Source organism: Balaenoptera physalus, assembly GCF_965194825.1.
Source record: "Balaenoptera physalus genome assembly, chromosome: 3".
NCBI lineage: Eukaryota > Metazoa > Chordata > Mammalia > Artiodactyla > Balaenopteridae > Balaenoptera > Balaenoptera physalus.
In genome coordinates this window covers 6671428-6695713 of record NC_138890.1, presented here as the reverse complement: position 1 = coordinate 6695713, position 24286 = coordinate 6671428, and the positions used below count along the sequence as shown (strand labels likewise).

Genomic DNA, 24286 nt, shown 5'->3' with positions numbered 1-24286 from the left:
CTGAATAGCCAAAGTGATCTTGAGAAAAAAGAACAAAGCTAAGGCATCATGCTGCCCAATTTAAACTGTATTACAAAGCTATAGTAATCAAAACAGTATGGCACTGGCACAGAAACAGACACAGAGATCAACGGAACAGAACACAGAGTCCAGAAATTCAAAACCACACAAATACAATTAATTTATGACAAAAAAGCCAAGAATATATGATGGAAAAGGGATGGTCTCTTCAACATGTAATGTTGGGAAAACTGGACAGCCACATGCAAAAGAATGAAACTGGACTACTCTCTTACACCATACACAAAAATTAACTCAAAATGGATTAAAAACTTGAATGTAAGACCTAAAACCATAAAACTCCTAGAACAGAACATAAGCAGTAAGCCCGTTGGCATTGGTCTTGGAGATGGTTTTTTGTATTTGATAACAAAAGCAAAAATAGCAAAAGCAAAAACAAAGGCACCAAAAGCAAAAATAAACAAGTGGGACTATGTGAAAGTAAAAAACTTACTGCACGGCAAAGGAAACCATCAACAAAATGAAAAGACAATCTACAGAATGGGAGAAAATTTTTGCAAATCATGTATCTGCTAAGGGGTTAATATCCAAAATATATGAACTCATACAACTCAACAGGATAAAACAAATAATGCAATTTAAAAATGGCAGAGGATCTGAATAGATGTTTTTTCAAAGACGAGACATAGATGGCCAAAAGGTATGTGAAAAGGTGCTCAACGTTACTATTAAGGGAAATGCAAATCAATGCAACGAGACAGCACATCTCTCAGAATGGTTATTATCAAAAAGACAACAAATAACAAGTGTTCGTGAGGATGTGGAGAAAAGGGAACCCTTGTGCACTGCTGGTGGGAATGTAAATTGGGGCTGCCACTAGGGAAAACTGTATGGAGGTTCCTTAAAAAATTAAAAATAGAACTATGATATGATACAGCAATTTCACTTCTGGGTATTTAGGTGAAGAAAACAAAGACACTAACTCAAAAGATATATGTACCTCCATGTTCAATGCAATGTTATTTACAATAGCCAAGACATGGAAGCAACCTAAGTGTCAATCTATGAATAAAGAAAGAAAACATAGTGTGTTTGCATGCACACACACACACATATACATACCCAACACACACACACACACACAATGGGATAAAAAAAGAAGGAAATCTTGCTGTTTGCAACAACATGGATGGACCTTGAGGTCGCTATGCTAAATGAAGTCAGACAGAGAAAGACAAATACCATATGATCATATGACCTCACTTATATGTAGAACCTTAAAAAAACAAACTAGAATGCATGAATAGACAGATCTACGGTTGCCAGAGGAGGTGAGAGTGGGATGGGATAAATGGGTAAAGGTGGTCAAAAGGTACTAACTTCTAGTTATAAAATAAATAAGCCCTGAGTACATGCAATATACAATATGGTGACTATGGGTAATGATATTGTATTGTATATTTGAAAGTTGCTTAGAGAGTAGATCTTCAAAGTTCTCATCACACACACACACAAATCTGTAACTATGGATGGCGATGGATGTTAACTAGACTTAATTCGGAATAGATATACAAACATTGAATCATTATGTTGTACACTTGCAACTAATATATGTCAATTATATCTCAACTTTAAAAAACTTCAAAACGTGTGACTTTTTAAAACGTGTTACTTTTCAAAAAATCAATATAATGGAGAAATAACAGCCAACGCTCTAGGTTAAAGGAGACTAAAAGACACAAAAAAATTGCCGTATATAAACGCTGATTGCATCTCAGATCCAAAGACACTCAGAAGTGTATTTCAGAACAATGTGGAGGATTTTAGTTTTCACAGAGTAGATAGAAGGTGACACTATTACTTTAAATTTTCTTGGGGTAAATAATAGTACTGTGGTTTAATTAGCACAATGTCCTTATCTTTAGGAGATGCATTACCAAGTATTTAAATGTCAAGTATTAATACATGGCTGCAATTTATTTTCAGCTTACTCCCTCGAATAGCTCACCAAAAAAATGTATTTATCTAGAGAGAGAGAGAGCAAACATGCAAAATGTCCAAAATGGGTGACTCTACTTCAACGGACATTAATTGTACCGAAGCTTCACATTTTATTTAGGTTTACGACTTTTCAAACGAAAAATGTGGGGAAACAGTACTTACACCAAACATCGTGTTAATCAGAAGTTCAATTATCCTAGATATAGGGCAAAAAAGCCTCCATCCGTTTTTCTTGGAATCCCATGTTTTGAAGTTTTGTGGGGAGGTACAGGTTTAGGAAGTTCAGATGAAGAGATAAGGGAGCATCCTTGCTTCTCTTTTGTAGAAAGAGCTGTGGCCTATATAAACTTACATTTCTATACAAAAAACGCACCCCATAGACATCCATGAAAGTACATTTCTACCTGAATGTAATGCGCCAAGAATAAAGAACGCGCAAAGATAACGCCAAATTCTCAGACGAAACTTCTTTTTTTGCATAGAAAAGGAAACGGAGGCCCTGTCCCCCACTGCTCACCGGCATGTGTCGGAATCGCCGCGTGCGTGAGGACTCGAGGACACGGGGCTGGAGTCAACGGACCCTAAAGGCGAAAATTCTTTACCTCTCGAAGAAAAATCACGAAGGCTGCTTTGGAGGCTTTTGAAGAGGGGAGCACAGGATGAAACCTAAACGACCCCACGGAAGCGCCCTTACGATATTTCGCCGGAGCGGCCTCTGGACCTGGCCGTTCCGGGAGGCCTCGAGGCCGCGGCGGAAGTGAGCAGCGTAGGCCTCTCTAAGCAGACCCCAGGGTGGCCCGGGACAAACTCGTTCTAATTCCTCCTTCCAACTGTTTCCCTATCCTACGCGCCTGCCTACCGGACGCCGGCTTGAGCCGGACCAGACCAACCGGAAACGGCTCAAGAAGCACCCGGCCAGCAGCGGAAGAGACTGCGGCGAACAAAGTTCGCCACTTCCGCTTCCGGCTTGGGAGGGGTCGGAAGAGGCGGGGTTTCCGCGATGGCGCCGTCGGCCACGTTCGATCCCTTCAGGTGGAGAAATCCTAGTTTTCTCGGGCGTGGGTACAGATGGGTTCTGGGTGGGCTAGGTGCCGGGGCTGGGGACTGAATGAGCCCCAAAGACAAGGTCGAGGCTGGAACCAGTCCTTAGGCGGGGCTGCTGGTGGGGGGCGCGGCCTGTTTCTGAGGCTGGGCTGGAGGTGGGATACGTCTTGTGCGTATTTAGATCGCTGAATACTGGCGCCTGAAGGGCGTGGCTGCGGGCAGGGACCCACCCCAAGCAAGCACATCAAAAGGTCTTCTACATGCCTCTCCCCTCATTCCTAGAGCCCTAACAGTGATTTTCCCATATCGATAATCCTGCCAATCCATAAAGTAGTCTGTCTCCTCCGGTCAATTCCACAAGGCAGGACACAGTGCTAAACTCTAATGCTGTCCCCTGCATCTGGGTGTTTTTCATTGTTGTTGTTAAATCAGTAAGCAATCGAAGACAGCATTACGTCTGCTAGACCTCAAAACTACTTGGCACGTAAGATTTAAAGTTTCCCCTTTCTTTTGGTAGGGGGTGGGGGGATTGCTTGTAGCCTCGTAAAGCTCCAGCCTTTATACTTAATTTTTTTCTTTTGGTCTCTTGTGTTTCCCTGTTTTTTCTTTATTTCTTTATTTCTTTTTTCTTTAGATATTTACCTGCTAAGCTCCTGGTGGTCCCGAGTGACCCCTGCTGTGAGCAGTGGCCTCCCTTTCTAGACTGTCCCGATCAACCTGAGAGGGACTAGAGTCTATATCCAAGGTGGGGGAATCCTTATTTTGTAACAATTTGGTTTTCAGGAGGATGCTCTTACATGTTGATAGGCAGTGGCACTCAAGAGAGCCCAAGCACACTGACCAGGAGATTTACAAACTGATTTGAGTTGAGAAACCTTCTGAGGTTGCTTGGGAGCAAGAACAAAATGTTCCTTCCCCTTTTCCTTTTTCATTAAACATTGAGCCATCAGTCTCTATGGATGAGATCCCTCATATCCCACTAGGCTGGGGAATAAATCACTACAGAAGCAAAGCAAGGAGCAACAGAGAGATAGGTGAGGGCTGCTGGTGTCTTTGGTGGGGACAGCCACTGGGGAACTCCTGATCTCTTTGTCTCCCACAAGGGATGTCATGGAGGATATCTCTCTTGGTGTTGCAAGGAACATCATAATTAACATGGTGATGAAGAAAGGTAAGTTGTTTCTGGTTGTCCTTAAAAATTGGTAGGCATTAAATGTTATCCACTAGGTCAATAGCTCACATTTATATCAAGTGAATTAATGAACATCATTATTAGGGGGAAAAGGATAAACACTATATAAGAATGAAAGGACAATTTACCAGAAACATACAAAATGACTACATTTTTATGCATCCAGTTATACTGCCTCAAAATAAAAGATAGAATTTAAAAAACAATCTGACTACCCACAGTCATACTGGGGCATTTTAACATACCTCTCTCAATAAAGGGGAGATCATGAGATAAGGTTTGTAATGATACAGATTTTAAAAACACAATAAGATTTATCCATCAGATATACTGAAAATCTGTTATACCCAACAAATTATAGAATACACATTGTTTTCAACTATACTTGAAGGATTCTTAAAACTTGACCATATGAGATGTATTAGTTGAGACTGAAATCCACTGAAACAGACTCTTCCCACAAGAATGGTTTAAACCAGTTAGTTTATTTTTTTCATGTTACAAGAAGTCCAGAAATAAGCAACCCATAGTTGCTTATACATAGCTAAATAATATCTTATGTCCTTATTATATAATCAGTAGTGTATGACTGTCATCCTATTGGTCTATTCTCTAGGAAAAAAGAAGAGATAAGACAAAGGGCAAATGGTAAAGTGAAAACGCCAGATGCGATGCTCCCATCTCCATGGAATTCTTTAGAACCCACAAGCAGTGACCTCTGCCTCCTTTCTCATTGGCCAGGACTGTGGGCTCATGGGCACTCACAGCTGCAAGGAAAGCTGGGAGATGAATCCTTACGAACTGTCCACACTGCTAATTTGAACACAGTTGTAGTTTTGTTACTTGAAAGAAGGAGGGGAGGAATGGATATTGGGACAGCAACTTCTCGTGTCTCACACATTAGGCCATGTAGCAAGTCTCTAATAATTTTCTGTTTGAATCTATGTCTTATAGGATCTGTATCACGAAGACCATGCATTCTGTGCATAATGCAATTAATTTAGAAATCTATAACTAAAAGATAACTAAAATTTGTACAGAGTCTGCACATTAAAATATATATTTCTAAATAACCTATAGTTTGGTCCAAGACATCTTGATGAGAAATGGACAATATTTAGTACTTAATTACAATAAAAACATTACATATCAAAACTTTTGTGATGTAGATCAAGGGGAATTTAGAGTGCTGTATAATCTTTAATACTCATCAGTTAATGAGTTGTCACACTTTAAAGATTAAACACTCACTGATAAATACAATCACAGAACCATAACATTCATAAGGTTGGTCCCAGTACAACGTGACTTAAGAGTTGTGCCTGAAGGCTTTCTAAATTGGTCACAATAGGGTTTCTCTCCAGAGTGAGTTCTAAAATGAGTGAGATGTGAAGGACCCCTTAAGGCTAGCCTGTAGTCATTTCATTCATATAGTTTCTGCCCAGTATGTATTCGTTTGTGCATTATAAGGTTAGTGCTGGTGCTGAATGCTTTTCCACACTGAATACATTTATAGGGCTTCTCTCCTGTGTGAGTTCTCATATGTACCCTTAGGCAAGAGGAATTCCTAAAGGCCTTCCCACATTCTTTACACTCATAGGTTTTCTCTCCAGTGTGAGTTCTCTTGTGCACAATAAGATAAGAGCCTGTGCTGAAGGATTTTCCACATTGGTTACACTCATAAGGTTTCTCTCCAGTGTGAGAGCGTGTATGTTTTTTAAGGGATGACTGATCAATAAAGGCTTTCCCACAGTCACTGCATTCATAGGGTTTCTCTCCAGTGTGGGTTCTCATATGTTTCTGAAGGGATGAAGGAACAGTGAAAGCCTTGCCACATTCCTTACAGTCGTAGGGTTTCTCTCCAGTGTGAGTTCTTTTGTGCACATTAAGATGAGAGCTCTGGCTGAAGGATTTTCCGCAATGATTACACTCGTAAGGTTTCTCTCCAGTGTGTGATCTCACATGTTTCTTAAGGGAAGACTGAAAAACAAAGGCTTTCCCACAATTGCTACATTCATAACGTTTCTCTCCAGTGTGAGGTCTCACACATATCTGAAGGGACAAGGGGCCAGTGAAAACTTTCCCATGTTCATTACATTTTGAGCTTTCCTCCACAATACACATTTTTTTGTGGAAACTAAGGGAAGATCTTTTTCCATAGTCACTGCATTCACAGAGTTTCTCTCCAGTAGGTATTTGTTCATGTACTGAAAAGGAAGAGTGTAAGTTGAAGGACATAAGATGTTGATTACACTCAGAAGATTTCTCTCCTGTGAGAGTTAAGTGTTTCCTAAGGGATGACTCTTGATTGAAAATTTTTCCACAACCATTAAATTCAATAATTTTCTCTCCAGTGTGAGTACTCACATGACTCCTAAGAGTTGAGGGATGGCCAAAGTCTTGCCCATATTCTTTATATTTGTAGCATTTCTCTCTCTTGCAATATCTTGGACAAATAAGGTGACAGTTCTTTCTGAAGAATTTTCCACAATGATTAAATTCCATTGGTATCTCATCAGGGTGAGTTGCTGCCTACAGAATAAGGAATAAGTGGTGACTAAAGGCTTTCTCACTTTCATCACAGAGGAACTCACTCCCATGTGGATTCTGCCATATATATGAAGCATATTATTATGACTAACATTTTTACCATTTTCAGGGTGTGTGTATACCTTTTGCGCTATTCTTTCAAGTTGAAATAGCTGAATACTCTTCCCAAGGCCCCATGGTATTCATTCCCATCAAAGGGCATCCTAAATATAGTTTTTCTAGTCATGTGTGAAGAATGAATGAATTATTTATTAAATACTTAATAACTGAATCACATTTAAGTAAATGTTTACTTTTTGATATTCTCTGCAAGGCAGCAAGTGTTGAGGTAGGTTTGGAGATTTCTCCAATTTTATGGGATTCATAAAGGCTTTCCTGAAGCAGCTTTCTGATGAGTGAATTCCACTTGCCTCAAGTGTCTCCCCTTGTTTGGGTGCTGCTGCTGTTTTAATTCCTTGAAATTCACAGAGTTCTCCCATTCTAAAAAAGCAGGAATCATTTCTAGTGAATCTCACCATTTTTATGCCACTGGAAGTTTTCTCCCCAGGAACATTCTGCGTAAGAATTGCGTCTTTTGATTTAAGTTGAGTATCCCGGTCTGAAAGTGAATGGGGAAATTTTTTATAATTATTGGGAGAAAAAGTAGGGATGAAAGAAAAAAGGAGGCAGGCACCCTATGGATTTGTTTTCAAATAATAACACTAAATATAGGAGGAAAATGTGAAAGAGAAGATGCAACCAGTGACCAGAGAAATTAATTTAGGAACTTGGCTCTGGAAAAAGATGCCAATGATAGGGACAAGCAATGGAAATGAGAGGTATTTTACTAAGGATTCTGGAGGCTTGAGACAATAAGAGAAGGTATTATCTGGAAATCAAGTGGGGAGAACTGAACAAGAAGTATTAAAGGAAATGTGAAATTGGAAGAGTAATTAAAATAGTTTTTTCTTTGAGACCAAATGGAAGTATGAATGAATGGAGAGATGGTGAAAGAAGAAAAGCTCATGTAATGGCCTCTGCCTTCTTTCCCACAATGACTGACATTCCCAACTGTATCACCCCTCACAGGCTGTGGCTATTCCATACAATGACCCCTTTCTGCCTGAGGCTCACCTCTATATGCACCTTGGAGAATTCCTCTCTGCTCTGGCCTCAGCTCTTCCTGCTCCACTTCAGTGATCAGACTGTGTTTGCAGAGATGGTACCCTGCTCATGGGGAAAGACACATGATGTGGGGAGACTGTGAAGGAAACAAGAAATCTTTCCACAAAATTGATTCCAATACTTTGGTTTTAAAGGATTCTGAAGATAGGCAAGTACAGCTTTAGGAGCAGCAAAACAATCAGATTATATAACTATTTCACAGGGCCCCAAAACAAACACGCACACTCCTTGTCCCACACGACCTGACCCTTGAATTCCAAGCCCAAGATCTGCAAATTACCTAAATTTTCTAAGGATCGAGAAAATACAATCAGTGCATTTTCATGGGAAGCCACAAGACTGCCCCACAAGGGCAGGAACCATCCATTCTGTGTTTACCATGTACTGCCATTCTTTTCACAGTTTCTGGAACAGATATGTGATGAAGAACTATTATGTGTATGAACAAATGAATATGAAGGAATGAGGTCAACTTTACCCACTGAGGCCAGGTTCCTAAAGTTCTCCAGCATCACGTCTCTGTACAGGATTTTCTGAGCAGGGTCCAGCAGTGCCCACTCCTCCTGTGAAAAGTCCACTGCCACTTCCTCGAAGGTCACCGAGTTCTAAAACATCACACGTACACAGGTTCAGCCAAGGACCATCTCTAACTCTGAACCAGAAAGATGGCGAGTGAGGCTGACAGGACTTGGGAAGGAGACCCAATGTGTAGGAAGCTCAGACATGCTTCAGAGGTCTCATTATTTGACCCAAGACTCAATTCTTGGAAATTTCCACTTTTGTCCTCACTCCCTGGACTATATCATCCAGCAGCTTAGCAGGTTTTCTAACACAGTGGAACTGATATTTCCACAACTAGGTTGTGAGGAATCTGCCAGTCTTATTGAAGATCAAGACTGAGCATACTGCAGAATGAGAAAAATACTTAGAAAATGAATGAATGTCTTTCCTAGTGAAAAAAGTCTTTATTTTCCTTCATGGCACCCAGCAGAATATGCAACTAATACTCACCCTGGAGGATTATCTGGAAAAAAAAAATTAACAAATGTTGAAGCCTTTCCTAAGACATCCTCTATCTCCCATTCTGAGAAGCCCAGAGAACTGGGGAAGCCTGAGGCCAGCCTGCTTGGGCTGTGAAGCTGTGGGTCATGGGCAAGAGATGTATCCTTTAGGAACAGCAATGCTTTTTTGGAAACAGTAACTTCCCACATACCTCTGACCAGGTTGTCAGCGATCCTGCAGCCATTCTTCCTCTTGTGTCTCCCTCCTGGTCAGGCTCCTGGCCTGGAGCATGCAGACCTAGAGAAGAAGAAAGAAGCCATGAGAGTCAAGGCCTGACAGATATTCAACACTTACAGGCCTGGAAGCTTCCTCACACTAGCTTTAACCATGCACACACAAATGCACATATATGCACATATACATACAAACAATACAGTACAGATTTTATCTCCCTCTCCAAGAACAGTTAGGAATGGGAATACTGTATGTACTTATTTTTTAAACTTTTCCCTAGACTGAACCACCAAAAATGCCTAGAGTCACTCACAACTCAGGAGCAATGAGCGCTCTAGTGTTAAAATTCCTCAAAATGCCATCTGTCTGTATAAGAAACCAGGATTCCTTTGGTAAATAGCTGAGTCCAATGTGGAACAAGAAATGTTCAAGATGAGCCTGGAACAGCTTATACCAGAAAGCAAGGAACCTACCACACAGGAGAAAACTTAAAAAGGTTTCCACTGGCTTAAGATGGAACAATTTAATAAAGAATAATGACTACAATCAGTTGAAATATACCAAATGTAAAACAAAGCCATGAGTCTATAGTGTTACTAAAAAAACCCTCAATGGTCACTACTGGAGGTGGCCAGGATATAATTTTGTTACTCTGAAAATTCGTGAAAAGAGTCAAGCGTGTAGGGCTTCCCTGGTGGCTCAGTGGTTAAGAATCCACCTGCCAATGCAGGGGACGTGGGTTCGAGTCCTGGTCCGGGAAGATTCCACATGCCGCAGAGCAACTAAGCCCGTGTGCCACAACTACTGAGCCTGCACTCTAGAGCCCGCGAGCCACAACTACTGAGCCCACATGCCACAATTGCTGAAGCCTGCATGCCTAGAGCCCATGCTCCACAACAAGAGAAGCCACTGCAATGAGAAGCCCGTGCACTGCAAAGTAGAGTAGCCCCTGCTTGCCACAACTAGAGAAAGCCCGCACACAGCAACGAAGACCCAACACAGCAAAAAATAAATAAATAAATAAATAAATAAATTTATTTAAAGAAATGTAATTAAAAAAGAGAATCAAGCATGTATCACCCCGCTCCCTCCTTTATGAACAATATTTTATGATTACCAAATAGTTGCGATAAGGGAAAGCTCTTTATAGAACAATCATAGAAACTTTATTAGGAGCTTCATTTATTATGAAGAAAATGCTAGAATCAGAAAGTCACCATTCTGCAACCACTAGTAAATTAATGGACCTAGGCAATGACAATAAGTGGCTATTAAAATATTAGGTGAAAAGTGAATGGGGATGTTTATTTTCAACTTTTAATTTTGAAAAAATTTCAAACTCAAAAGTTGTGAGAATAGTGTAAATATGATGAACTTCCCTATACTCTTTAACAGTTGTTAAAGTTCTATCACATTTGCTTTCTTTCTCCTCTCTCTGTAGGGGTGTGTGTGTGTGTGTGTGTGTGTGTGTGTGTGTGTGTGTGTGTGTGTTGTGTGCGTGTATGGGGGTGTGGGTGTTTCATCAAGAATGATATTGAGAGGAATCTACTTGAGAGGAAATTGTGGATGTCATGACCCTTTTCTCCTACATTCTTCAGAGTGTCATAGGAACTTAGAACATTCTCTAACACAAACACAATGACTGAAAGCAGGATTTAATATTATCTAACATACAATCCATATGCAGAATTTTACCAACTGGCCCAGTAATGTCCTTTATAGCAGTCACTTTTTAAAATTCCCATCCAGGATCACGCCCTCAAAGTATGTTTCTTTAATCTTCTTTAATCTGGACCAGTCCCTCAGCCTTTCTTCATCTTCCCAGGTTTGAAAAGTCCAGGCCAGATGTTTTACAGACAGCCTCAGTTTTGGTTCGTCTGTTGTCTTCTCATGATTAGATTCACAAAGTTCATTTTTGGATGACGTATTATGTGATTGATGTTTGTCCTTCTCTGCATCACTTCAGGAGGCTTATGGTGCCAGTCTTGTCTCATTATTGATATTAACTTTGATCATTTGGTTAAGGTGGTATGCAGCATGTTTCCCCATTAAGTTACCCTTTTTTTCTTTTGTAATTAACAAGAAATCTGAAGGAGATAATTTAAGACTAAGTACATGTGCTGGGGAACTTTATAAAGTAAGGTCAAGCTCACACTGGGACCAACTGATAAATCTTAACATCTCAAAAGAGACATCTGGACATCATTAGTTCTGATATGATGTAACAAGAAACAACACCAATTATAAAATATTTTTGCCAAAAAAAAAAATCCTAACAAATCCTTTAATTAGCAGTTTATAGAAGGGTAAGAGGAGGCGACAGAGGACATGTTAAATGATATTATATACAGGACATAATCAGACAAATCCAGTTTGGAGGAGAAAGAGGAAGGGAGAACTCTTCCTGATTAAGAGACTTAAGAGGCGTAACAATCCATTGTAAAGTGTGGCCCTTAGATCTTGATTCGAACGACTATAAAAACACATTTGAGATACTTGGGGTTAACAGAACACAGACAGGGTATTAGACGATATTGGTAAAGAGAAAAGCATCCTGGGTTTCAGCACCAAAAAAAAAAAAAGAGAGAGAAAGCAGCCCCTGATATGCAGGAGCTGACCTGGTACTCTCAGCTAGGCCTTACTGTTGTGATGAGCTGGCCTGAAACTCACAGCAACGTCTGGGTGTTCTCCTGTTCAACACCCAAAACAGCAACAAGACAAGGTCACTCTGTGACCATGATATATTGAGACAAAAGCAAGAACACTCTGTAATTGTGTCTGAACATGGACAAAATATAAACATTATTTACACCTCAAAAATGACCAAACATCCCCCTTTTCTGGCTAATATGAGTGACTGCTGCTTGTTTATCAATTATAATTTTAGTCTCAGTATAGTTTTCCCCCTTTGTAGGTAACATTTACTAAGATGCCCAACACAGAATACCCTTGCACCCTACAACATCCAATCCAGAACTCACCCCAAAAGCACCTAATACAAGCCCCAATTCTTTTTTTTATAGGTTAGAAAAATGTGTGGGTTCGTTTTTTTTTTATATTAAGGCTTTGTAGTTGCATTTACTAAGTTCCTGGTTTCAGCTGGCATCTTAAAAATATATCCCTTTAAGTTATATGATGTTAGGTTCTCAATTGACAAAGGTCAACTAGACATTGACAAAGTCTAAAAAATGCCCAACATTGACAAAGAAATTAGTCTGAAAACTAGAGAATCTGCCTTCAAAAATAGCTATTTCTACCAAAGTGGAAAAAAGGTATTGTTGTTGGATTAAACTACAATTTTATTTTAAATATCACCATCTCTCGGGAAATATCACTATAGCTTGAAAAATCACATTCACTTACAACTCACACTTTTTTTTTTATAAATTTATTTATTTATTTATTTATTTATTTATTTATTTATTTATTTATTGGCTGTGTTGGGTCTTCGTTTCTGTGCAAGGGCTTTCTCCAGTTGCGCAAGCGGGGGCCACTCTTCATCGCAGTGCGCGGGCCTCTCACAGTCGCGGCCTCTCCCATTGCGGAGCACAGGCTCCAGACGCACAGGCTCAGTAGTTGTGGCTCACGGGCCTAGCCGCTCCGCGGCATGTGGGATCTTCCCAGACCAGGGCACGAACCCGTGTCCCCTGCATTGGCAGGCAGATTCCTAACCACTGCGCCACCAGGGAAGCCCACAACTCACACTCTTGATCCTTGAAATGACATTTTATAATTCCAATATGCAGTATGCTTCTGAGTCAGTAGTTTTATCCTGGATGCCCTTTAAAGCAACCTTTTGAATGTTAAAATGATGTATGACTTTTTATTAAACTTACTAGCCAATTTGCTAGTATTTATATCAAGAGCAATGTTCCCATTTTTAAAAAATATTTATTTATTTATTTGGCTGCACCGGGTCTTAGTTGTGGCACGTGGGATCTTCAATCTTCGTTGCAGCATGTGAGATCTAGTTTCCTGACTAGGGATCAAACCCAGGCCCCCTGCATTGGGAGTCTTAGCCACTGGACCACCAGGGAAGTCCCTCCCCTTTCTTTTTTAAAAGTAATTTTAAAATTTATTTTAATTGAGATAACAATGATTTATAAAATATAAGTTTCACGTGTTCAAAACCAAATTCCTTAATAAGTCTTTTCTAACACTCTCTTACTGAGATATCCCACAGTTCACCATGGTGTGCATTCTGCCTTGCTGCAGTAAGTAATAAATCCAACTTGTTTAACTCTGTGTGCCCCTGGTGGTCTTTAGCTAAAGACCACTGATAACATCAAGAAATACTGTTAATTTGGGGGTGTGTGATAATGGTGTTGTGATAATGCTAAAAACTTCTGTTAAAAGTTTATTTAAAAAATTTTTTGATTGAAGTATAGTTGATTTACAATGTTGTGTTAGTTTCAGGTGTACAGCAAAGTCATTCAGCTATATATGTGTGTGTATATAAATATATATATATACATACACATATATATATTCTTTTTCAGATTATTTTCCATAATAGGTTATTACAAGATATTGAATATAGTTCCCTGTGCTATACAGTAGGTCCTTAATTTTTATCTGTTTTATATATAGTTGTGTGTATCTGTTAATCCCAAACTCCTAATTTATTTAAATTAGGAATTAAATTAAGAGTTTATTTTTATTAAAGAATTGTCTTGTCAACCCTCAGAATGGGAGAAAACATTTGCAAATGAAGCAACTGACAAAGGATTAATCTCCAAAATTTACAAGCAGCTCATGCAGCTCAATATCAAAAAAACAAACAACTTAATCCAAAAATGGGCAGAAGACCTAAATAGACATTTCTCCAAAGAAGATATACAGGTTGCCAACAAACACATGAAAGAATGCTCAACATCACTAATCATTAGAGAAATGCAAATCAAAACTACAATGAGGTATCACCTCACACCAGTCAGAATAGCCATCATCAAAAAATCTACAAACAATAAATGCTGGAGAGGGTGTGGAGAAAAGGGAACCCTCTTGCACTGTTGGTGGGAATGTAAATTGATACAGCCACTATGGAGAACAGTATGGAGGTTCCTTAAAAAACTAAAAATAGAACTACCATATGACCAAGCAATCCCACTACTGGGCATATATCCTGAGAAAACCATAATTCAAATAGAGTCATGTACCACAATGTTCACTGCAGCTCTATTTACAATAGCCAGGACACGGAAGCAAGCTAAGTGTCCATTGACAGATGAATGGATAAAGAAGATGTGGCACATATATACAATGGAATATTACTCAGCCATAAAAAGAAACGAAATGGAGTTATTTGTAGTGAGGTGGATGGACCTAGAGACTGTCATACAGAGTGAAGTAAGTCAGAAAGAGAAAAACAAATACCGTATGCTAACACATATATATGGAATCTAAAAAAAAAACAAAAAGGTTCTGAAGAACCTAGGGGCAGGACAGGAATAAAGACGCAGACGTAGAGAATGGACGTGAAGACACGGGGAGGGGGAAGGGTAAGCTGGGACGAAGTGAGATAGTGGCATGGACTTATATATACTACCAAATGTAAAATAGATAGCTAGTGAGAAGCAGCTGCATAGCACAGGGAGATCAGCTTGGTGCTTTGTGACCACCTAGAGGGGTGGGATATGGAGGGTGGAAGGGAGACACAAGAGGGAGGGGATATGGGGATATATGTATATGTATAGCTGATTCACTTTGTTATAAAGCAGAAACTAACACACCATTTTAAAGCAATTATTCTCCAATAAAGATGTTTTTAAAAAAAAAGAATTGTCTCGTAAGTCTCTTGCTCTGTAACAGTTCTCCTTCCTCTTTTGCCCCCAGACTGGGTTAGGCTGGTTGTATCCTTATGATGTCCTTTTCTTTTAGAGATACAACTCAAATTCTGGGTGAAATGACATGATGTTTGATATTTGTTTTAACATGCTCCAGGAAAACAAAACTCAGTTATTATAGTAAGCAAGGGGAAGAATTAAGAATGCAAAATCATGGTAATCACTGAAGCTGGATAATGGGTACAGGGAGGTTTCATCATAGTACTCTTCACTCCTGAGTATGTTTGAAAATCCATAATTAAAAGTTCTAAAGAAAAGAAAGATAACTTTCCATACAGAAGGAGACAGACAGAAAATGTACTGGTCTAGACCTTGGCATCAGATATAGTAGAAAAAGAAAATTTTACGTTTTATTCCAAATTCACATTACTTGTGTAATCCAAAATTATTCCCTCAAGAGAATAATTTTATTTAAAGAAGGTTCTAGGTTTCATTAAAGAGGGTCCCCTAGGCAATTAGTGTGAGCAAATGGAACTATCTCTGGAAAACTCAACTTCAAGCCAGGCCTCAAAGGATTCCCACAGATAAAATTCTAAGTAAATTGAGGAAGTCACAGTTAAAAAAATTATGAAACACAAATATATAAAATATATAGTGTACCATGAGTGAGAAGCAGTCAAAACACAGGCAGCAGGAAAAAGAAAGCACAATACTGCAGGTATTAGACTTTTTAGACATTATGTAAAAAAACCCTATATTTAACAGGCTTAAAGAAATTAAGAGAAATTTGGATGAATATGGAATAAGATATGCTAGAAATGATGAAACAGTTTTAAGAAACAAACGTAATTTTTAGAAATGAAACAGACTCGTTGAAGTTAGAAATTCAATGCAAGGATTAACCACCAGATTAGAACTTTGTTACACCATTTGATGAGAAACTAGCTAGGAATTTCCTAGAATTAGTAAAAGACACTAACCTTTGGATCCAGGAAGCACAATAAATCCCAGGCTGAAAGAATAAAAAGAAATCCACACCTACATTTATTTTCTTCTTTGGTGTTTTATTCCCCACCCCCACCCCCCACAATCTTAAAAGTAGCCAGGGAAAAAACCCAGGTCACCTAAAAAGGAAAGACAAACTGATGTCTCACGTCTCAAGAGCAACAACGTATGTCAGAAGAAAGGACGACACCCTCAGTGTGCTGACAGAAAAATAACTTATCAACTTAGAATTCTAAATCCAGTTAAAATATCTTCTTTAGGTTCAAGGGTGAATTTATGAAATCAAACCCTGAATCTAATCAAGCTTCTGGACTAACTACTTTTAATAGGAAATACAGAGATAAACAAGTTAAATAACACAAAGCAGCAGCAATCAGCTAAATCCATAATGTAGGACAAACGCCTTGATATCTCCAATAAGTCAGTGGATTAAAAAAAAAAAAGGAAAAAGGAGGAGGAGGGGATAAAACAAACTTAAGAGATACATATTCAAAAAAACAAGGTGGGTACCCTGTTAAGATCCTGATTTGAACAAACTGTAAAAAGATATTCTGGAGACAACTGGGGAACTTTGGAGTTTGCCAGGTGGGAAAATGCGGTGATGGTTATGTACCAGCCAGAGACGCATGCTTAAGTACCGATGAAAGGACATGATGTCCAGAATCTGCTGTAAAAACACTCCAGAAAAAAGAAAAAGCAGGTGACTAGGCTACCAGCACTGTCCAACTCTTATGTACACTATCTAATACAATAGCCACCATTTACATATGGCTATTGAGCACCTGAAATGAGGCTAGGGTTATTTAAGTAATTTACATTTTAACTTAAATTTGAATAGCCACATATGGCTAGTGTATTAGACAGCTCAGGCCTACGGGATCCAAGAATGGTAAAATATTGATAATTGTGAAAACTGAGTGTTGAAGATATGATTCGCTATATTATTTTCTCTACTTTTGTGTGTGCTTGAAAATTTCCATATGAAAAGCTTAAAGTTTTAAAAGGGGAGTAAAATAAAGACATTTTAAAGTAAAGACCCAAGAGAGCTTACCCATCTAAAGGTCATCACTAAAGTAAATTCTCAGTATTCCAGGAAATAGGAATTTGTATGTCTGAAATGTTAAGTGAACTTTGATTATATAAAATAATAATAGCAATATCTAATTTGTGAGATGGAAAAGCAAGCTGGAATGCTACCGAATAATAAAAATATATAAATTGGGAGGGATGTGACTGTAGTCTTATGCTCCTGGTATTCTTCCGTTAGAGAATAAAGGTATTGATTAGCTTTAGACTTTAAGTGTGCATGATAAAATAGCTAGGGCAACTACTGAAGAACACAGTGGGTTTAACTCACAGGCTAGAAGAAAAAATGGAATGAGGAAAAAACTTCAATTATTACAAAGGCAAGAAAAATAAGCAGGGGAAAAAAACAACAAAAGCAAGTAAAATAAACAGCATGTTGTAAGATGGCAGAAAATGTCTTTATCAATAATCACAATAAATGTACAAATAAATGGACTGAACTCTATAGTTTAAAAACAAAGACTGCCATTTTAGATTAAGATAAATTTCAGCTCTATGCTGTTTCACGAGATGCCCTAAAAACAAAACAACACAGAAAGACTAAATCTCAAAAATGGAAATGATATACCAGGCAAATATTAACCAAAATAAAGTTTGTCTGGCTAACTTAATTTCACACATTTTTAAGACAAAAGGCACTAACTACAACAGGTAACTACATTAGGATATAAGATTCAATTAATGAGAAAGTATAAAGATTCTGAAGTTGTATACACAAGTAACATAGTTTCATAAAATTTATAAACAGAAGCTAACAGAATTAAAGTAGAAATTGACAAACCTCCATCAGTGTAAGAGACTTTAACACACTATTCTGAGTAATGGACAGATCAGAGGAAAAAAAGAGGATTTGAAGGTCTGAATAGTAAAATGAACATCCTTCATCTAAAACACTTATAGACACTACTCTCAATAAATAGAGAATACATATCTTTTTCAAGCATAAGTGGAATGTTTACAAAACTGACCCCACTGCTATACTATAAAGCTAGTCTTAAGTCTTTCAAAGAAGATGTATACAGATATGTTCTCTGACCAAAATGAAATTAAGTTATATATTAATTACAAAAGAAAATTATGTTGAACCATATGAAACTGCCATTTTTATAGGTTAAAAAAAAGGTTGAACGTTAGCAGTTTCACCATAGTTCAATCTAATAGAAAAAAGCCATTGACATCTGGAGTTTAGAGAACATTATTACACTTACGAATAACTCATAGGTAAAAGATATAATTAATGAATTAAATTAGAAATTAAAAAGTACATTAATACTATGGTTATTGATCAGTGCTAAGTACCAAAACTTGTAGGTTGCAGCTAAAGTGGGCCTTAGGGGAAAAAAATTAGGCTTTATGTACTTATATTAGAAAAAAGTTAAAAATTAGTCTACGTTTCCAATTTAAGAATTTAGGGAATTCCCTGACAGTCCAGTGGTTAGGACTCAGCACTCTCACTACGAAGGGCCTGGGTTCGATCCCTGGTCAGGGAACTAAGATCCTGCACGCCACGCAGCATGGCCAAAAAAAAAAAAAAAAAGGATTTAGAGGAAAAAAATCTCAAAATAAATTTTAAAAAATTGAAGGAAAGAAAGAATAATATAATGAACTAGAAAACAAAAATCCAGAAAAGATCAAACAAAAAATATTGATTCTTTGAAAATTAATAGGAAAAATCATGCAAGATTATTCAAGAAAAGAAAGAGGGAGAAGGTGCAAAGAAAATTGAAAAGCAAAAAAGAACACAATTATAGATGCTGCAGAGATTAAACATGTAAGATATTGTGAATGACTGTATGCTAATCAAGCTCAGAAGTCACAGGAAATAGCTCAATTCCTAGAGAAATAAGACTAGAAATAACAAACTGAATAGTCCTAAAATAATTATCAAAAATGACCTGGACAGTGAGAGTTGCACAACCTGTGATTGTGATTAATGCCACTGAATTGTATGCTTAAAAATGGTTATAATGGCAAATTTTATATTGTATATATTTTACTACAATTTAAAAAATGTATAAAAGTGGAATAATCTGGGTTGTTGCTGACCCCCTCAGAGAGACTCCAGGTCTCTCCAGCCCAAATAATTCACTGCCCAGATAGATTCTTTAAAAAACAAAACAACAACCAAAAAAGCAAAAACAAAATAAAGAACTAGGCATATAAATTTTTCCCATGAAGAAAACACCAGGCTCAGAGGTTTTATAGATCAGTTCTGCCATTCAAAGAAGAGAGAATTCCAATCTGACTCAAATCTTTCAGGGATTAGACACACTTATGCAAAACTCCAGAAATGTGCACGATCCAAAACGTCATGTGTGCATTTTGATTAATCTATGACAGTACCTTACATAATTACCATGGGGGGAAAGAAGGAGAGGGGATGGACATGCCACTTTTAAGATGACGTCACAAAACAGTTTGCCTTATCAAAGGGATTACCTTGACTAAGTAGATAAAGGAAGAAGAATGTTCCTTGAGATTGGTATAATATTGATATCAAACATGACAGCCATTATAAGAAAACAAAATGATATGCAGGTCTCATTAATAAACATAGATACAAAGAGTCTATAGAAAATAAGTCCAAATCAAATACATCAAAAAATGAGAAAGATAATACATCAGAACCAAGTTGAGTTTATCCCAGGAATGCAAGAGAGGCTTACTAGAAAATCAATTAATATAATTTGTTTCATGAATAGATCAAAGTAGAAAACAGTATGATCATCTCAATAATACAGTAAAAGTGTTTGATAATACCCAACATTGCATAATGATTTAAAAATAATTTTAGCCAACTCTATTAAAAAAACCTCAATTTTTAAAATGGGCAAAATATCGATTTTTCTAAAGAAAATACAATGGCCATTAAGCATATGAAAATATGCTTATTATTAGCCACCAGGAACATGCAAATCAAAACTACAAGATACCACTTGACACTCATTTTTTTTTTTAATTTAATTAATTAATTTATTTATTCTTGGCTGCGCTGGATCTTCGTTGCTGCGGGCGGGCTTTTGCAAGCGGGGGCTACTCTTCGTTGCGGCGTGCGGGCTTCTCATTGCTGTGGCTTCTCTTGTTGCGGAGCATGGGCTCTAGGCGTGTCGGCTTCTGTAGTAGTGGCGCACGGGCTTAGCTGCTCCGCGGCATGTGGGATCTTCCCGGACCAGGGCTCGAACCCGTGTCCCCTGCATTGGCAGGAGGATTCTTAACCACTGCGCCACCAGGGAAGCCCGACACTCATTTTGATAGTTATAATCAGAAAGACAAATAACAACTGGTGAATATGTGGAGAAATCAGAACTCTTATTTGCTGGTGGTAAAGAATAATGGTGCAGCCACTTTAGAAAACAGTTCGGTAGTCCATCAAAATGTTAAATATACGATTATCAAATGAATCAGCATTCCACTCCTAGGTATAAACCCAAGAGAAATGAAAACGTAAGTCCACGCAAAAACTTTAACAAGAATGTTCATAACAGCATTATTTACAATAGCCCAAATGTGGAAATAACCCAAATGCCCATCAAATTATGAGTGGATAAATAAAATGTGATGTATCTATACAAAAGAATATTATTTGGCCATTAATAGGAATCAGTACTGACACTTGCTACAATGTGGATGAACTTTGAAAACATAGTGAAAGAAGCCATTCACAAAAGACAAAATATTGTATGATTCCATTTATATGAAATGTCCAGAATGGACAAGTATAGAAAGACAAGAAATAGATGAGTGAGTGGTAGCCTGGGCCTGGAGGGTAGGGAAGAATGGGGAGTGAGTGCTAATGAGTATGGGATTTATTTCTGGGATGATGAAAATTTTCTAAAATTAGATTGTGGTGATGGTTGCACAACTCTGGGAATATACTAAAATTCACTGAATTGTACATTTTAGTTACATGTTAATTATAGTAAACGAGGAAAAGAGGAATAGAAGGAAATGTCTTTAAACCTGAAAATGTATCGAAAACATACAGCAAACATTTCTATTTACTAGATACAAGCTGAAGGCCTTTGAGACACAGAAAAAGAAGTGGCTCCTTCTACTAATCAGGATATAGACAGTGCAGTAAGTTGGGGAGAGCGGAAAAGGATGGGGAGACATGATAGGTTGGAGGACTGTAAAGGAAGAATAAACCTGTCATTCATGGATGATATGTAAACATCCAAAAGCATCTATAGGTTAAGATTATTTGAAAACTAAGAGAGGTGTGCAGCTTGCTGGATGCAAAATACACGTTCTGAGCTCTCAAAATAGAACGGGGGCAGTTGGCAATACCTAGGAATATTACACATGACCCGACAACTTCAGTTCTAAAAATCGACCTTAAAGTCCTAAGTACAGAAATATGAAGAAACATGCACAAGCCTATTCAGATGGGAACAACTCAATCGTCCACCAATAGGGGACTAGGCTGCTTCCACACACTAGAGAACTTTAAGCCAGTTCAAAGAAAAAAAGGGCAGATCTCAGTGAACTGATGAGTACTTCAAAAAATGTCATAACGGAAGAAAATGAGGTACAAGAAAGGGCATCTTCTTAAGGAAAAGTAAAGTCTGACTTGGGGGAGGCCTTTTAAAGAGGGGAGGACAGGCGATGGAGAAAAGACCCTGCTGATGCGCCCTGCCTTTATTTCCAGACCCTCCTCCTCCCGGGGGACAGACCGCCGGAGCAGTCGTTCGGGAGACGGAAAGAAGCCGCGGCCCCAGCAGGCGTGAATGGAGCGGGTTGGTGCTCGGAGGACAAGCGGGGCGTCCTGAGGCCCCGGGAGGGAAGTCGCGCGTGAAGCCCGGCAGGAGGCGCCGCGGTCCGGGAGCAGCTGGCGCCGTAAACCTTACCCTTGACCCCTCCCCACTATCAAACGGCCCTTCCAGACTCGTGGTCGGAACCTGGATTTGGGCCCAGCCGGATCGGACGCCAACGTTTATGGAAACGGGCAAGATGCGCGAAGCAGCTATTGAGGACCAAGCCGCCAGCGGACGCGCACCTCCGCTTTGGGTCCCGGGCCTGAGGCTCCCGCCTCCAGTAGTTCAGTACACCCCGGAACTCCGACGGGGGAGCGGGGCTGGGAGGCGGGCCCGGAGAGAGTGTCTGAGGCCTGGCCAGGGAGCCTGGGCACAGAGTTGAGGCGAAGTGCAGGCAAGTTTATTTTAAGCGAAGGAGGCTTATCAAGTAGAGTAACTTACTCTTGATTGCACATTTAAGTAAAATGGTGCGCAGGCACTTGAGCCCGGGTCTTTGACTCCATATGGTCTCCTCGATGGAAAAAGTAGAGGTCCCCAAGGTTTTGAAAAGGAGACTGAGCAGTCAGAAGGGAAAAGGAGTCCAAACTTCACTACTCAGCCATTATGGATTCTCTTGCGGGGTCACTGCCCCTCCCCTCTTCCTAACCAAAGCAAGCCCCCCAGAAGTCAGAGAACTTTTTTGTCCGGACTCCAATTTAAACAATGATTATCCTGGTATTAAAAACTAAAAACAGTCTCGATCAGCACTTTAATCTACCTGCCAAGAAATGGATTTTATCAGGGCCAAAAGAGGGCTGATTCTTAAATATGCATAACCGGAACCCATGATTTAAAACGGAAATCTGGTAGTAGAGAAAAGACGGATTTTACGGTGCTTTGGGGTTGTTGTTACTACAGTTAGACAGCGCAAAATAAGGATTTTAAAAATTTCAATAACTTCCTCTCTGTGCCTTTTCTAGACACCCCCATGAATAAAACATCTGCCTAGACATAAACTTAATCATTAGGAGGGTCCTTATTATTTAATGGAATCACCCATATCTGGAGATCTGTATTTAAAAGCTCAACCCCTCGCGGCTGACCATGCCTCTCAGGCAGATCGGCTCCATAAAATATCTGCCCATGTACATAAGGGCCCAGAAATCTTAGGCACTTAATTACTAATATTAAAGACTAGGAGCATGTGTTTAAACCGGAAAAATATTAATCTATATTCCATTCCAAAAATATTTTAAGGAGGCTAGGTTCTTTCACCACATAATGAGCACAGCCTGACAAGGCAGTATCATGTGAACTGTGGACTCCAGGCTTTGCTCAAGCAACAAAAGCATGGTGTTTTGAGGCAGAAGTAAAGTGCCCACTAGCCTTTCTCAGCTCCACTGTAAACACATGGGGGTTAGCGTCCCCAACCCTCTTCAAAGTCGAAAACACCAGTACAGCTTAACAGTTGGCCCTCTGGGTTCTGTACCTGCAAATACAACCAGCTATGAATGGTGTAATGCTGTAGTACATTCATTGAAAAAAATCTACATATGAATGGACCCATGCAGTTCAAAATCTTGTTGTTCAAGGGTCAACTGTAATGACGTATATCCATTAGAGTATCATACAGGGTATTTTTCACTGCCCTAAAAATCCTCTGTGCTTTGCTTATACGTTCCACCCATCACTCTCACCAATCCCTGGCAACCACTGATCTCCACAGTTTTGCCTTTTCCAGAATGTCATATAGTTGGAATCATACAGTATGTAATCTTTCCAGATTGGCTTCTTTCACTTAGTAATATGCATTACTTAGTATATGCATTAAGGTTCTTCCATGTCTTTTCATGGCCTGATAGTTCATTCATTTTAAGCACTGGATGATATTGTGTTTGGATGTGCCAGTTTATCCATTCACCTTCTGAAGGACATCTTGACTACTTCCAAGTTTGGGCAATTATGAATAAAACTACTATAAACATTCACGTGCAAAGAAACAAAAAACCCCCAAAGCATGCATGTACTGGTTTTTGTGTGGACATAAGTTTTCAACTTACTTGGGTAAATGTCAAGGAGTGTGAATACTGTACCACTCGGTAGGACTATGTTTAATTTTGTAAGAAACCACCAAATTGTATCCCAAAGTGGCTGTACAATTTTGTATTCCCACCAGCAATGAAATGAAATTTCCTGTTGCTCTATGTCTTCACCAACATTTATCATTATCAGTGTTCCAGATTTTGGCCATTCTCATAGATTCATAGATTTGTAGTGGTCTCTTTTCTTCTGATGATATATCATGTGGACCATTTTTCAAATGCTTATTTGCTATCTGCGTATCTTCCTTGGTAAGGTGTCTATTAAGGTCTTAATCCATTTTTAATCAGCTGTTTATTTTCTTATTGCTGAGTCTTAGAAGTCCTTTATCAGTTGTGTCTTTTGCAAATATTTTCTTTCAATTTGTG

At 38.8% G+C, this 24286-nt stretch overlaps 2 protein-coding genes across 16 annotated transcripts in view; one reads left to right on the top strand and one right to left on the bottom strand.

The window, feature by feature from the left end:
• LOC309658351 (zinc finger protein 177-like) overlaps positions 1-24286 on the bottom strand; it is a 53681-nt gene that overhangs the window by 15333 nt on the left and 14062 nt on the right. For 3 of the 10 annotated variants that reach the window (XM_082456815.1, XM_082456816.1, XM_082456817.1), the window contains 5 exons: positions 9186-9271; positions 8451-8577; positions 7922-8014; positions 7215-7406; positions 4725-6786 (listed from right to left, as the gene is read on the bottom strand). In XM_082456815.1, coding sequence (XP_082312941.1) covers positions 5681-6786; positions 7215-7406; positions 7922-8014; positions 8451-8577; positions 9186-9271 — 1604 coding nt within the window. In that variant the 3' untranslated portion in view covers positions 4725-5680. Of the gene's footprint in view, positions 1-2539; positions 2937-4724; positions 6791-7214; positions 7407-7921; positions 8015-8450; positions 8578-9185; positions 9272-24286 lie in introns of those variants that run through there. The other 7 variants (XM_082456820.1, XM_082456812.1, XM_082456819.1 and 4 more) reach the window with 7 other exon arrangements.
• LOC309658366 (uncharacterized protein) lies at positions 2974-23126 on the top strand. Of its 6 annotated transcripts, none has more exons than XR_014262201.1 (4): positions 2974-3054; positions 3701-3811; positions 4170-4237; positions 21734-23126. XR_014262201.1 is itself a non-coding variant. In XM_082456849.1 (3 exons), exons 1-3 carry the CDS (start codon positions 3023-3025, stop codon positions 22219-22221), a joined length of 588 nt encoding a protein of 195 aa, XP_082312975.1. In that variant the 5' UTR covers positions 3002-3022; the 3' UTR covers positions 22222-23126. The 6 variants fall into 6 exon arrangements, 1 of the variants encoding a protein (XP_082312975.1); XR_014262202.1 differs by lacking the exon at positions 21734-23126 and adding an exon at positions 4875-5012 and having other exon boundaries at positions 2977-3054; XR_014262204.1 differs by lacking the exons at positions 2974-3054; positions 21734-23126 and adding exons at positions 3087-3550; positions 4875-5012.

What these genes read in the sequence shown, in the direction of transcription:
- LOC309658366 (XM_082456849.1), top strand. Translation starts at nt 3,023, where the DNA reads ATGGCGCCGTCGGCCACGTTCGATCCCTTCAG. An exon ending in GCCACGTTCGATCCCTTCAG is followed by an intron (nt 3,055 to 4,169) that starts GTGGAGAAATCC and finishes GTCTCCCACAAG; the next exon opens with GGATGTCATGGAGGATATCT. An exon ending in TAACATGGTGATGAAGAAAG is followed by an intron (nt 4,238 to 21,733) that starts GTAAGTTGTTTC and finishes CTTTATTTCCAG; the next exon opens with ACCCTCCTCCTCCCGGGGGA.